This window comes from Westerdykella ornata (genome assembly GCF_010094085.1).
Source record: "Westerdykella ornata strain CBS 379.55 unplaced genomic scaffold EI97scaffold_7, whole genome shotgun sequence".
In the NCBI taxonomy this organism is placed as follows: Eukaryota; Fungi; Ascomycota; class Dothideomycetes; order Pleosporales; family Sporormiaceae; genus Westerdykella; species Westerdykella ornata.
This window is the reverse complement of record NW_022986857.1, coordinates 114,968-128,739: the sequence shown is the minus strand read 5'-3', so window position 1 is coordinate 128,739 and position 13,772 is coordinate 114,968. Positions and strand designations below refer to the sequence as shown.

Sequence of the window (13,772 nt, the reverse complement as noted above, 5' to 3'; positions counted from 1 at the left end):
CCGTGCATGCTATTGTGTGACGGACCAGTCTGCCCAACGGGTGACAGGCTTCAAGAAGCTTCCGGATGTACCATCAAGCCGATCAGCGATTGGACAATTTCCGCCGCAACCAGAACTGTTGTCTCGCCAGGATTGTCATAAATAGGGGCAACCTCGACTACGAAGAGGTTAGAGCGTGGTACCGCAGCTACAGAATGACGATGCTTACCAACATCAGCACCAACAATGTGAAGGCCGGATAGGCCATCGATGATGGAGAGAAATTCTCTACTTGTCCATCCTCCTACTTCCGCAGTTCCAGTACCTGTGTGAGAAGATTAGCAATTGCGCGGCAGTGAATGCACATGTGGCTTCGCAGAGTCACTTGACACAAGTGACGTTTGTCCCATCTGTCTGATTTTTCTGGAGCTCAGGGAAAACGGGACCTAGGAATATCTCACCTGGCGCAAAAGCAGGATCCAGAACGTCTATGTCGACGCTCACATAAACCGGGGATTTGCCAACCCTTTACTTCAGCCTCTCGATGATTCTGTGAACACCGATGCGATCGATATCCCTTGCACTGATCGTGTCGAACCCACATCTGCGATCGTTTTGCATATCTTTCTTGGGACGATTCACCGGGGCTCGAATGCCCGCATGAATGGAGGTGTTGCTGATCAGCCCTTCCTCGTGGGCAATGTGCAAGAACGTCCCGTGATTCACGCCACTGATAGGACACAGACTAAGTTAGCATGAGTTAACCAGCTTCGATGATATGCTTCGACCTACGCGTAGTGCGATATTCCACCCCCTAATCTGTTCTCAGCATGACCCGGCAACACTCTTTGCAAATCTTACCGAGCACTTTTGGATTCCAGGTGTCTGGTCGCGCAGACTTAGCGTGAGTAACACATATCAACGGCCTCACTAACCTATGTGACTATCGAAGTGGATCACGCTCACCCGGCCCCATCTCTTATGCACCGACTGCAAAGCACTGAGAGTCGTTGTATGGTCTCCACCCAGTGTGATTATTCTTGGAACATCGTACTTGCTGGAATTGGTCGGCCGACCAGACACAATCTTTTCATGCACCAAGCTCAGAAAGGCTATCAAGGCAGAATATTGGTGCTCACATTGTGCGCCATGTCAAGCTGTTTTAAGGCCGCGGTATTGTCCTACAGGTCGATTGTCAGTACAAAGCCACGCTCACTATGAAGTGGTGTAAGGTTACCAGAAAGGTAAGCGGCGCATCCCCGCAGTCAACAATCTTCGCCCAGTCCAGGAATACGTTCCTCCCTATTGGATGTAACATGTCAGTTCGCTGTCAGACCTCATCCGGACTAGTGATGTGCTATCGCTAGGTTCTAGCAAAGGATTCTAGTGGGCAAAGCCTCAGTGTAACAAAGGGAGGAAACATAACAAACCCATCAAGGTCTCTTGAATACACACGCACCTGTCTCAACATTCCACGCTGCTTCAGGCACAATCCTTCTAGAGCCACGGCGAATGCCGCTGGGACCAAACCTTGGCCCTGGTCTTCCAGTCGTTCCCTAATATACAGTCAACGTCGGTCTGCGGCTATGTGCCATTGGTGCTGCAGTCTTCTGTGTTTTGTCTTGTAAGGCGTATCTTGTACGCGATAATCCCAGCAGGGATGAAAGCGGACGGACGCACACAGCCGCGTCTCTTAACTAGAACTGACTTGATGTGTCCCTCCCGCTCGCAACCCACAACCAAACTTCTTCACCGATCAGATAAGCGATCTTTCCTGAACGATACTCCATAGCATTGTGCTCCGGTCTCCAATCGCACAATGGCGCTGCTACCGCAGAGACAGTACGCTGAGGCCAAGATCTTGCCGTCTGTGCAGTTTCGAGAGCTTAATCTGGGCTTGCCGCCATGCCATTAAACAAAGATTGGATCGTAACTCACAGTGTCGAAAGGAGCGCCCAGGATCGCGATGTCGTACTTCTCCACCTCTTGCCACTCGGGAGCCAAACAATGGACGTAGGGTAGGTTCGCGTATGTCAAAAGCCCCGAAAATGCTGAGCCCGTTCTTATATCTATCTCATCCCCCATGACCATAGCGTGCTGCTGCTCCAGAGGAGAGACAGGAGGAAACATGATATCTCGAGCGCATACGACATTGCATATCGGAGGGCCAAGGTGAGCAGTAAAGACAGACGAAGTATGCGTGCAAATGCCATGCCAGACAATTGAGGCAGAAATATGTAGGATGCCCTTGGTGGACAACTTAACAACATGAGGATTGTACTTGCATATGTGCGTGAAGTGCGATTCCATCCGTCGTGTGGCTGAACGCGTACCCCCACTCTGACGTTGAAGGAGGCGCTAAACCGAAAATGGAAGTTTGAACGCGTTATGAATCGAGGCCCACTGAGAACGACTGCTGTGCTGCAACAATATGATTAGATGAACTCCGTACTGTGTTACTGGTATTAGCATGCGTCTAACTGAAGATTCAGGATTGAAACGAGGTGCTGACGGTTTGACTGCCCGTTCAAAGTTCGGTGACAGAGATTGAAAATGTCGTAAAACTGATAGTGTTGGATGGGTAAAGACCCTCCAATCTCCAACACAAACAATATGTCACAGATGGAGGCGGGAACCAAAAACAGCATGTTTCCGTCGGCCTTCCGCCGGTTCCTATCCGTACTTAGAGGACTTCCCAGGGAGGAAAATAAACGGCTGGGCAGAAAGATCGCCGGAAAATGGAATCATACAGCGAGTAAAGCGCTGGATTAAGCCCAAAGATATCATAACATGGTCGCGAGATTCGGACGAAGCCGGCGCATTCATATCATACCTCTCACCGTCAACTCTGAGAGTGAAAATGGGTTTCACTTCCACTGGTGGCAGTGAAGGGATTATACGTCCAATTTGCAGTGCATGATTCTTTTATAAAGAGGCTTTCCTCCTCGACATCTAATCATGGACATACATACTATCCAAAACTCCTAAGCCGCGCAGCGAGATGCAACCTCCCACCATCGGCACAGAAGTTTACCTTACCCCGAAAGGCATTCTCGCCAAGGCTATCCTCACCTGCTTTCCCTCCGAAGTGCGAGACAATATTTACAGCTACTTGTGGGGCACAGAAGTTTCGGCCCTCTCTTGCAGCTCCCAAGGACCTCTCTTTCTGACACCAGTCCAAAACCGAGTTTGGAAATGAACACCGCAGTTACCGATCTCAATAGACGTCCTTTAAGTCGGAATCGTCAGGGAGATTGTTGGCCCACACCTCGTATGGTGCGCACCTAGCGAATCCTGAATGGGCTTCGGTAGCCATTGGGTACTTCGTGGTGTTCCAAGGCGGTCCCAACAACACCTTATGGCAATGCATCACATGCTCCATGGACATCATTTCCTCCACCATGGGAAGTCGGTTTCGCAAAGCATGAACCATGTTTTCCCACGTGAAGATGCAGTGGTGTCTGTGATAGCTCTCGTCCATGAACGCCACCTCTTGCTCACCCAAGCGCATGACGCTGTCGGGGATTTCTATGGTGGCCTGGATATCCGCGTACCATTTCCATTTGTTCTTATAAAGATACGCCTCCGAGTTCTCGCGATTGTAGCATGCTGGCGGGAGCCACAGCTGCATCATTGGATCGAAGAGACAGCCTCTGACTCGCGCTTCGACGGCAGATTCACCACATTCGAGGATTTCGGGAGAGAAGGCGCTGTTGGAAGCTAGGCCGCCGGATTTTGCATTATCGTGGTGATGGTGCATTCCACCGGACGGCGAGGCACTCGAATGCGAACCCGGCCCTTCGTGGTGGATGTGAACGGAGCTGCCGCTGCGATAGCTGTCAAGAATGGCGAAGACAGCGACTTGGACGCCAGCGAAGACGACCAACAAAGCCACGACCGCTAGAAACCAAAGAAACCAACGGAGCGGTGGCCTGCGAGACTTCAAGGGCAGCATCGCAATCTCATCTTTGAGCGCACTGATGGTATCCTCGTCGCTGCTGCTGGATAGTCTTTCGTATTCTTTGCTGGGCTTCATTGTCGACCGAGTGGGTGATGAAGCTACGTTATTGCTGTACTAATATATCGCTGTTGGTACTGAGTTCGATACAGTTAGACTGCAGTAGCTGACTTAGAACAGAAGAGATGCTCCTGACCACGAGGCGGTCCTTAGCTATATTATAACTATGCATCATCGGAATGTACCCTATGTGCTGCGGCATGCGCCCTGACTTCATTTGGAGGATGCGATGGCTCATCGAATGCTGGTGGGTTGTGAGAGTTGACAAGCCTGACTTCCCTTGGAGACAGCCTCTCGGGCAAATTCTGCCAAGACGATGTCATCGCCATCATTGATCACCAGCACCTTCATCCACGCCGCACGATTTGCGATGCAATAATTATTGGACGGGGGGGCATGGAATAATGGTGCATGGTCAGCTTACGGCTTGGCCCTCCCTCCACTTCCCGGCTGGCTGATACCGAGAAGACATTCCTTTCTTGGCCACCACGCCTGGTCTCTTGAGAATGGCATCCGTCTGAGCTCAGGTAGAGTGCTCAGGAACGTCCTCACACATTCCATTCAAGTGTTGCGATTTGCTTCAGTCTTCCCCCATCGCTCCGCCATTTGTTTCCACTTTTCCACTCCCCGCTCAGCCAAGCCTGGAACGGAGCAAAGGATGGAATGCTCGCTGGAGGCGGACAGGGTCTTCGGTCCAGCGGTTTCTCCGTGTCGGCGAGCATTCGATTTCACACTTTTGTTCGAAGAAATTGTGTTCACCATAATCCCCTCGTCCCTGTTCATCGTATGTGCCGCTGTGAGGCTGTTCTATTTGGTCAAGCAGTCGGCCAAAGTCAAGCTAGGAGCCTTGCATGCCTTCAAATTAGTAAGCACCTCCAGCCAACCCTTCTGGATGATACCGTATTCATCGATGAATGCTAGGCTTCTGCGGCCGTATATTCGAGTCTTGAATTGGCTGTGCTCGTACAAGTCTGTGTCCGGCGCAATGGAGCCACACATGCTTCTGTTCCCTCTGCCGCGCTGGCATTTATCGCGGCTACTTCTGTGGTCATACTATCTCACTATGAGCACACAAAATCCTATCGGCCCTCTTTCCTAATCGCGCTTAACCTCAGTGTTACCGCCTTGCTTGGAGCGGCCAGAACCCGGACGTACTGGCTCATTGAAGGGAAGGAGAATCTTGCGAAGACCAGTTTGGCCGCTCTCGTCGTACAGCTCGTCGTGATAAGCCTGGAGAGTGCTAGTAAAAGGAATCATATCGTCGATGTAATTGGCGTTTTATCGGAGGAATTGGCTGGCTTTATGAGCCGGAGCTTGTTCATTTGGCTCAACCAGGTCATGATAACTGGGTACCGAAGATTGCTCACACCAGCTGATGTTCGTCCAATTGATGTTTCCCTTTGCTCGGTCCGCCTGAAGCCAAAATTTGACCGCATTTTGAAAGAGACCAACTGTAAGCACTTCAAAATGAAAGGTGCAAACATGTCCCTTGCAGCTAATCATAATAAATAGACGGACGTTTCGGTCTTCCAGGCTTGACGATCCGATACCTAGGATACCACTCCATCGCTCCTGTGATCCCAAGGATTTGCCTCACCGGTTTCACTTTTTCACAGCCCTTCCTTGTCTCATCGATGCTTGAGTACCTGGAAGACCGGGAATCTCGGTCTATAAACGACGGGTACGGATTGATTGCAGCATGCGCTTTTGTTTACGTGGGGATTGCGGTATGGCGACCCCGCATCCATGATAGTTTGTAGAATCTTATTGTGATTGCAGATATCGAACAGTTAGTACTGGCAGCTCAATTACAAAGCCGTCATCATGGTCCGGGGCGGCTTGGTTGACTCAATCTTCGAAAAGATACTCAAGCTAAAAGAAGACAAGGACCTTGAATCAAAGGCACTAACTCTCATGATATCGGACGTACAAAGGATCGTAAGCAGTGGTGCATATTTCCATGAACTATGGGCCGCGCTTGTCGAAACTGGTATTGCGACTTGGCTATTGTGGCGGCAAGTTGGTCCATCAAGTCTGGCGGTGCTCGGATTGGCCCTCGGTACGTTGCATTTCACTAAATTTAAGCCACGATTGGCTCAACGTCCCCAGTTTGCACTGCCATCTCAACCTTAATTGGACGATCTGTTAGTGGCGAGCAACGAGTCTGGTTGAGTGCCACTGAGCGGAGAATTGCGGCCACGAAAAAGATGCTCTCTTCCTTGAAGGCAATCAGGATGACTGGTTTGGGCGAAAGAGTCGGGGCTACAATCGAAGACCTACGCACAAAAGAATATGCAGCATCCAAGATGTTCCGTGTTCTACTGGTAGGATCCGCGCTATCATGTAATGCAAACTCCCTTAGTTCCATCGGACGGGACTGACTTCTGCTATAGCTTATACTACGCTGACTTTATCGCCTGTACTCGTTTTTGGAGCCTACATCGGTTCCACTCAAGCTCAACATGGAGATCTTAACGTTACCAGACTATTTACCTCGCTCATCCTTATTACACTGTTGGCCTCTCCCCTTATACACATCCTCCAAGTCATTACAACTATGGGCGCAGCTAAGGGATGCTTCGATCGCATACAGGCTTTCCTAGACATAGGAGAAAGGCTAGATTGCAGAGATTTTGAAGACGAACAGAGGTATCGCCTTAACCCTGCTCCGCAGTCTGAGAAGACACCTTTGAAGAATGCAAATCTCTCAGAGAAGGCACTGGAGCCAGCCGATGGCGAAGATCCAGATCGTCCTATCCTGTCAGTGCAAAGCGCTGATATTGGTTGGACCTCTCAGTCTCATCTGAAGAACATAAATCTTGATGTTCGAAAGGGCGAGCACGTTGCTATCACTGGCCCCGTCGGGTGCGGGAAATCCTTACTGCTGAAGGCAATTCTGGGGGAATCCGAGTTGCTCCAAGGCGCTATTCGCATTTGTACAGCAAAGATCGGATACTGCGGTCAAGACCCTTGGCTGGAAAACCTATCTGCCAGACAAAATGCATTTAGATGTGCACCCGTTGACAACGAGTGGCGTGGAGCGGTGATAGATGCATGCGCGTTGGAAGATATCTTGTGTATCGACGTGTCCGAAAAGAACGTGGGCAGCGGAGGTGCTAAAATCAGTGGTGGGCAAAAGCAGCGACTGGTAGGGTATCCGCTCAACACGCCATTTGCGTTCAACATGGAGAGTATGGCGGCTCACAGGTCTACTAGGCACTTGCACGCACAATTGCATTCCGACCAGATATAGTCCTTCTAGATGATGTCTTAAGCGCACTTGATAGAAGGACTCAAAAACGGATATCAGAGCGCCTCTTTGGACCACGAGGCATCTTTCGCCGACTCGGCATCACAGTCATTTTTACGACGCAGGACCGTAGGTGTCTCCTTTCCTTTCTTTTCGTTTCGATTTTGGGAATGAACTACGCTGCACATGCCCCGTGGCTAATGTCTTTATCCAGAAAATGCGGCAGCAATGGCAGACAAAACTTACAACTTTGACGAAAGTGGAAACCTCCACCAAGGCGGATTCGTGAATTTTGCGCCAAAGGCAAGGGAAATGATGCCGGAATAAACCCAAAAAACTCTGTTGAAGCGTCTTCGAATAGAGAGGGCAGCGGAGCGATCACAGAAGAAGGTTCCGAGACTTCAGGGACGGATGATCACGCGTCGACCCACATCACTGATAAGGCCGTTTACAAAGCTTATTTCGGTTCCATCGGTCCCGTCAGCCTTGCACTATTCTTCGTCGGCGGCATTTCATTTGGCTTCACCCTAAGATTTCCAGGTAAGGCGCATATTTCAGCATTACCACAGAATGTACTAATACAGGTGCAAGACATATGGGTGCAATGGTGGTCCAATGATAGCAATGGAAGTTCCTCCAGGAGCACCGGCTACTGGATTGGCATATATACGCTACTCGAAATATTGCCTCTTATCGTCATGTGCTTTTGGCTTGGGTAAGAACATGTGGTTCAAAAGTCGTCATCGACGCTTACCGTTCGTAGGCATCTCTTGCTCCGCATCGTACCTAGTTCCGGTGGTACACTCCATCTAAGATTGCTACAGGCAGTACTAAGAGCATCATTTGCCTTTATCAGTGGCGTTGATACAGGCAACCTGATGAACCGCTTTAATCAAGACCTGATGCTTGTTGATATGACCTTACCGCTGGATCTATAACACTGCGGCTGGATTGTTTACGAGCGTCATGCAGGTTGTACTCATCATGGTTGCTGCTGCATATGTACTTTCCGTCCTTCCTGTGCTCATTGCCACCCTCTACCTTATTCAACATTTCTATTTGAAGACTTCGAAGCAACTCCGACACCTTGACTTGCAGTCAAAGTCATGTCTTCACACAAAGTTTTCTGAAACATGTGCTGGCTTGGTCACAATCCGAGCGCATGCGTGGGAAAATGTTACCCGACAGGAGTTCGCAGAGAAGCTTGATAGATCTCAGGAGCCTTTCTACTTGCTCTATTCAGTCCAACGCTGGCTGCAACTAACATTGAATCTGGTGGTTGCAGCGCTAGCTGTCATAGTAGCTGGCGCTGGTGTAGGGTTGAGAGACAAGATAAGTCCCGGCGCTGTCGGTGTAGCATTCTTAAATGCGACCACCTTGGGCGAAACCTTAACAAACTTCATTACGGCGTGGACTTCGCTGGAAACGTCCCTTGGTGCTATCGCGCGAATAGAAGCGTTCGCGAGAGATACGCCGGTTGAGCACGAAGCAGAGTCACCGGTTCAAGTTCAACCCGAATGGCCAGAGCATGGAAGCGTAGAATTCGACAATGTCTGGGCAAGCTATAACCCTGACGCCGAGAATCCGGTGTGGGCTCTTCGCGGAGTAAGCATGAAGATACAAGCCGGAGAGAAGGTGGCGGTATGCGGTCGCAGTGGTTGTGGGAAATCGACCCTTCTCTTGTCACTTCTCTCCATTATTGAGACCAGAAGAGGCTCGATTACGATTGACGGTGTAGATGTCTCTCGGGTACTGCACTCCGTCTTGCGATCTCGGTTTCAAGTGATTTCGCAGAATACATTTGCCCACGGTGAAAGCGTCCGAGACTGTCTTGACCCCGAAGGCAAGTTAAGCGACGAATTCATGACAGATGCACTCGCCGATTGTGCCATCTTAGACAAGGTTAACACATTCGGTGGGCTATCAGGTAAAATCTCTGATGCGAACTTCTCGGCCGGCGAGGCGCAACTTTTCTCGTTGGCAAGGACCATTTTGGAGGGCGCATCGGGCAAGAACGCTATTGTATTGCTTGACGAGGCTACAAGCAGGTAAGAGGACAATAATATCTCTGGTACAAACCTCAAGCTCACATATTCTATAGCATCGACACCAGCACTGAGCAAAGGATGATGAACGTGATTTCAAAAAGGCTGAAGGGTAGAACGATTCTATCTGTACTTCACCGGCTAGAAGCAGCACTGGAGTATGATAAAATCGCGGTTTTGGAGAATGGGCAGGTTTTGCACTTTGGGGCTCCCGCAGAAGTGGTGGAGAAGTCTGAATTATTTGCAGCCTTGATGGGGCAATCTTGAACCCCAAATGCGATCGATGCAACGGTGCAGAATCACTTGTTAGACCTGATTTTAAAATCTCCTAAGACAACTGAATACAGAGTTAATTCGCTCAACTCCAGTACAGCCCACTACACATCGATAGTCCTTCTATTGGATATTCCTCATTACTCAGCTTTTCAATTGCTCCGTCCCATGGGCGGACGAACGCCAAAGCTTCCGCTTACTGCTCTGTAGTCAAGCCCTTCCTTTGGACATGTTCACGGAACATGCCCATCCGCACATACTTGGACGCTCAGCGGCCCTCCATCGCGTTTGCTCCCGGCGCAAATGTACCTTGCCGACACACTTTAAACTCGGCAGCTCCGGCAGCTTCCATGATGAAAAGGTACATCTGGTGCTGCTCCAACGTTTGGCTCGCGAGTACCATGCTCTCTAGGGGCTTTGTCTGTGTGAAGCCGTGCGTGTTCTTTTGCCGCAAGCACATGCGGCACCTGCTCAGGAAGCGAAGCCTGGAAGGAGTACTCGCGAGTAGACGCGGGAGATGCTGCCAGATGCAACACTCTGAAAGATCGAATGTATACTCTCCCGGCTCGGCAAGTACCATAAGCTGTGGGACGTTGGGATGACAGTGGGCAGTAATTATCAGAGTGGCCAGTTGAGGTAAAAACTTACCTACTCATCCCGATCTTCGCCAGGGCTCATGCATGCTGGCCCTGCACGATGACCGCGCTAATCATCTCAGGTGTCACAGCCCGTAAAGCCAGGACAGCCACTCGGATTTTGGGAACCCTCAACCTTCCTTTTGATATTGAATCAATCGACCTTGTGAAATGTTATCTTGGCATTTGATTTGGAAGCGTATCTGTAGCTTCTCTCCCCCGCCGGTGACAGTATCTCCAGCCTTTTTCTTTTGACCGTTATCATTCGCCATGTCCTCCGGCTCAGTTCGCGACGAAGAAGAAGAAGAAGAAGAAGAAGAAGAGCGCTTAATCAAGAAAGCTTTAGATAGCAAGAAAAATACCACACCGTACTGGCGGCCCGTGATTTTGATCACGATGATGTTCATTATCCACGGCACGGGTTATTTCATAAGCGCTGCATCGCAAACCCAGCTCCTCGAAGACATCATATGTCGCAACCACTATAGAGGGCAGCGGCCACAGCCCGAATTGCAGAGTGCTATCTCTTCGAAAGAATCCTGCAAAGCCGCTGCAGTGCAGGAGATCCTTGCCGAGTTGCTTGGAATGCAGACTTTCTTCGATGGCATTCCTGGGTTGCTACTTGCTATTCCTTACGGCGCGCTGGCTGATAAGTATGGACGGAAACCAATCCTTATCATGAGCATGTTCGGGCAGGTGTTGGGCTTTGCTTGGGTCATCTTTATATGTATGCTCCGGCGGTTGACTTATTGACTATTTATTTGTGAAAAATCTAACGTGCATGGCAGGCTGGGCGGAACTGCCTTTGAAAATAATATGGCTCTCATCAGCTTTCACAGTGGTTGGAGGTGGTAGCACTGTTGCTGCATCCATTGTCATGATGGTGATCGCTGATGTGATTCCCGAATCTGAACGGTCAGTCTGGTCACCTAATATTCCATGGAGAACATTGCACTGACGTTAAGGTAGCTCAAAATTATTTTTTTATCTTCAAGGAGGCTTTATATGCTCCGAACTCGTAGGGCCTCCCTTAGGGTCAGTTCTCATGGGAAAGAGCCCGTGGATCGCGATCCTACTTGGATTTGGATTTATCGTTGTTGCATCAAGCCTAGCCTTATTCGTCCCGGAGACCTTCGAGGGCCGCAAGATCTCAGAAACAGCTACTTCGCCGTCAATGGACACATATCAGTCACTCCCCCCTGACGAGGAATCTCTGGATGATGAGCTCCTCGGGCCAAAGCAACTTCGTTCCACTGCCACTTCCTGGTTTCGTCACTGCCTACAGACATTTATGTTTGTTCTGAGCCATGGAAGTGTCGTATCATTGGTAGCAACCTTCTTTATCGCCGACTTTAGCCGGCAGTCTCTTTCACTTCTCGTGCAGTATGTGTCCGAACGATATTCGTGGTCGCTAGCTAGGGTATGTGCTTCCCATGATGAAACTGAGAAGTCACTAACAGTACTAAGGCGAGTTGGCTGACATCATTTCGCGCTGGTTTCCAGCTCCTTTTCTATCTAGCAGTTTTCCCAGCCACTGACGCTTGGTTAATACAGAAAATGGGCTGGCAAGCTAAGATCAAGGATCGCAGGATGGCAAAGCTTACCATATTCTTGATTGCCATCAGCTTTATATTCCTTGCCCTGGCCCCACAAGTGTGGCTTATTTTAATTGGTACGTCACTTCCCCGATCCTACGTAACTTCCCCGATCCTACGTAACTTCGCCGATCCTGGTTCACTGGTTTGGAAAAGGTCCCTCTCACTAACACACTTTTCGAAGGCCTGATCATCTACGCCGTTGGGAGCGGGTTTAACACTTTTACACGCTCGCTTGTAAGCTCCTTAGTGGACCCTGCGATGATTGGTACGCTTTATTCTACCTTGTCTGTCGCCGATACCACTGGCTCGTTACTTGCCGGGCCGTTGGTTGCAACGACTTACAAATTGGGTATGCAATTGGGAGGAATATTTCACGGAATGCCCTACATGTTGTCATTCGGGCTGTGCGCCATTGCTGCTTTAGTTATGAGCAGGTTGAAGTTGAACGATGGCACGCCCAAGGATGATAATAGAGCAGTTCCCACCGGAAACTTGGCCGTTAGAACTAGCGCAACTGACATTGAAAGTCTATCCGATGCGTTAAGCTAGCTTTCATGTATGAAGACTCAATAAGTCAATGCTCTGTCAATGCACGATAAACAAGTCTGAGTTTGCAGTGAAGGAGACCAAGTTCCTAGGTCTCATCATCAGCACAGAAGGAATCCGCAAAGATCCTGAAAAGGTAGAAGCAGTCCATGATTGGGAAGTTCCTACAACCCTCAAGGCTCTCCAATCCTACCTTGGCTTCTGCAACTTCTACCGGGACTTCCTCAATCAATTTGGATGGGTAGCCCGCCCTCTCACCAAGCTACTCAAGAAGGGAGCCTGGAAACCCTTTGGGGAAAAGGAACTGGCCGCATTTCAAGCAACCAAGGATCTCATGCTATCAGATGAGTTCCTGGCCTACTGGTCCCCTTACAAGAAGACCCGGATGGAGACAGATGCCTCTGATGGGGTAGTGGCTGGTGTCCTTTCACAGCAACAGGAGGACAGCATCTGGAGACCCATTGCCTTCTTCTCCAAGACTATGAGCTCCGCAGAGATGAACTATGACATCCATGATAAAGAAATGCTTGCGGTCATGAAAGGACTGAAAGAATGGCGCCATCTCTTAGTTGGACTACAAACTGAGGAACCGTTCACTGTACTCACAGACCATAGAGCACTGGAATACTTTGCTACCAAACGCGAGCTGAATCACCGGCAAGCTCACTGGGCAAACGACATTGCGGACTTCAATCTCAAGCTCACATACCGTCCTGGGACTGCCAATATAGCTGCAGATGCACTGTCCAGGAAACAAGAGATGTTGAAGACTCAAAAAGAGAAAGACCGTGCAGCACGCACATGCGCTCTCCTGTCGGAAGAGCAGCTTGACATTTCCACCTTTGAATCAGTGATAGCCCAGCTCTGTTCCCTGGCAACTGACGGATTGAACTCTCCTCCACCAGAGCTCAGAGACCGTGACACCTTCATGGATGCTCCAGATGACCAGGACCCAAACACAGTGATTGACCGCATTCTCCATGCCAATCGGACAGACCAGATGCTTCAGATCTTCCGGGACAAGGTCGAGAAAGATGTCAAGACTAGGTGGTCTCTCACTGAGGATGGTCTTGTCCTATACAACAACCGGCTGGCTGTTCCTGCCACCAACTTCCTCAGGACCCAGTTGATTCGTGCTGTGCATGCTACGCAAGTTACAGCACACCCAGGAAGCCGAAAGACTATCGCTCTGCTCCGTGAGAAGTACTACTGGCCTGGCCTAGCCAAGGATGTAGCTACATATGTCTTGGCCTGCAAAGCCTGCCGTTGGAGTCACGTTCCAAGGGACAGGAAACCTGGACTTCTGAAGCCTTTGCTAATACCGAAACAGGCCTGGCAAGATGTCTCCATGGACTTCAAGAGTATGCCAAAAGACAAGAAAGGATTTGACTGTGTTTTTGTAGTTGTAGACCGGCTCAGCAAGCGCTG

At 49.9% G+C, this 13,772-nt stretch overlaps 4 protein-coding genes across 4 annotated transcripts; 2 read left to right on the top strand and 2 right to left on the bottom strand.

Annotated features, from left to right (window-relative positions):
- Positions 1-50: 50 nt before the first annotated feature.
- EI97DRAFT_449494 (Arginase/deacetylase) lies at positions 51-2,109 on the bottom strand (the record flags this gene model as incomplete). Its single annotated transcript, XM_033800221.1, has 10 exons — positions 51-157; positions 209-304; positions 441-478; positions 512-724; positions 825-864; positions 915-1,065; positions 1,119-1,160; positions 1,217-1,281; positions 1,439-1,535; positions 1,918-2,109. 10 exons carry the CDS (start codon positions 2,107-2,109, stop codon positions 51-53), a joined length of 1,041 nt encoding a protein of 346 aa, XP_033654878.1.
- Positions 2,110-2,873: 764 nt separating this feature from the next.
- EI97DRAFT_432215 (uncharacterized protein) lies at positions 2,874-4,277 on the bottom strand. Its single transcript, XM_033798118.1, has one exon. The coding sequence runs from the start codon at positions 4,013-4,015 to the stop codon at positions 3,197-3,199; it is 819 nt and encodes a 272-aa protein (XP_033654877.1). The 5' UTR covers positions 4,016-4,277; the 3' UTR covers positions 2,874-3,196.
- EI97DRAFT_449493 (putative ATP-binding cassette transporter) lies at positions 4,227-9,559 on the top strand (the record flags this gene model as incomplete). The annotated part of the gene is made up of 14 exons (XM_033800220.1): positions 4,227-4,244; positions 4,674-4,862; positions 4,919-5,450; positions 5,531-5,724; positions 5,792-6,105; positions 6,147-6,340; positions 6,391-7,145; positions 7,214-7,376; positions 7,462-7,532; positions 7,613-7,787; positions 7,839-7,962; positions 8,011-8,155; positions 8,220-9,295; positions 9,349-9,559. 14 exons carry the CDS (start codon positions 4,227-4,229, stop codon positions 9,557-9,559), a joined length of 4,161 nt encoding a protein of 1,386 aa, XP_033654876.1.
- Positions 9,560-10,322: 763 nt separating this feature from the next.
- On the top strand, positions 10,323-12,385 carry EI97DRAFT_395980 (putative MFS transporter). The gene is made up of 5 exons (XM_033796329.1): positions 10,323-10,927; positions 10,989-11,115; positions 11,170-11,620; positions 11,668-11,872; positions 11,980-12,385. Exons 1-5 carry the CDS (start codon positions 10,471-10,473, stop codon positions 12,345-12,347), a joined length of 1,608 nt encoding a protein of 535 aa, XP_033654875.1. The 5' UTR covers positions 10,323-10,470; the 3' UTR covers positions 12,348-12,385.
- The last annotated feature ends 1,387 nt before the right edge of the window (positions 12,386-13,772 follow it).

What these genes read in the sequence shown, in the direction of transcription:
- EI97DRAFT_432215 (XM_033798118.1), bottom strand. Translation starts at nt 4,015, where the DNA reads ATGAAGCCCAGCAAAGAATACGAAAGACTATCCAGCAGCAGCGACGAG.
- EI97DRAFT_395980 (XM_033796329.1), top strand. Translation starts at nt 10,471, where the DNA reads ATGTCCTCCGGCTCAGTTCGCGACGAAGAAGAAGAAGAAGAAGAAGAA. An exon ending in TGCTTGGGTCATCTTTATAT is followed by an intron (nt 10,928 to 10,988) that starts GTATGCTCCGGC and finishes CGTGCATGGCAG; the next exon opens with GCTGGGCGGAACTGCCTTTG. An exon ending in AGTGTGGCTTATTTTAATTG is followed by an intron (nt 11,873 to 11,979) that starts GTACGTCACTTC and finishes CACTTTTCGAAG; the next exon opens with GCCTGATCATCTACGCCGTT.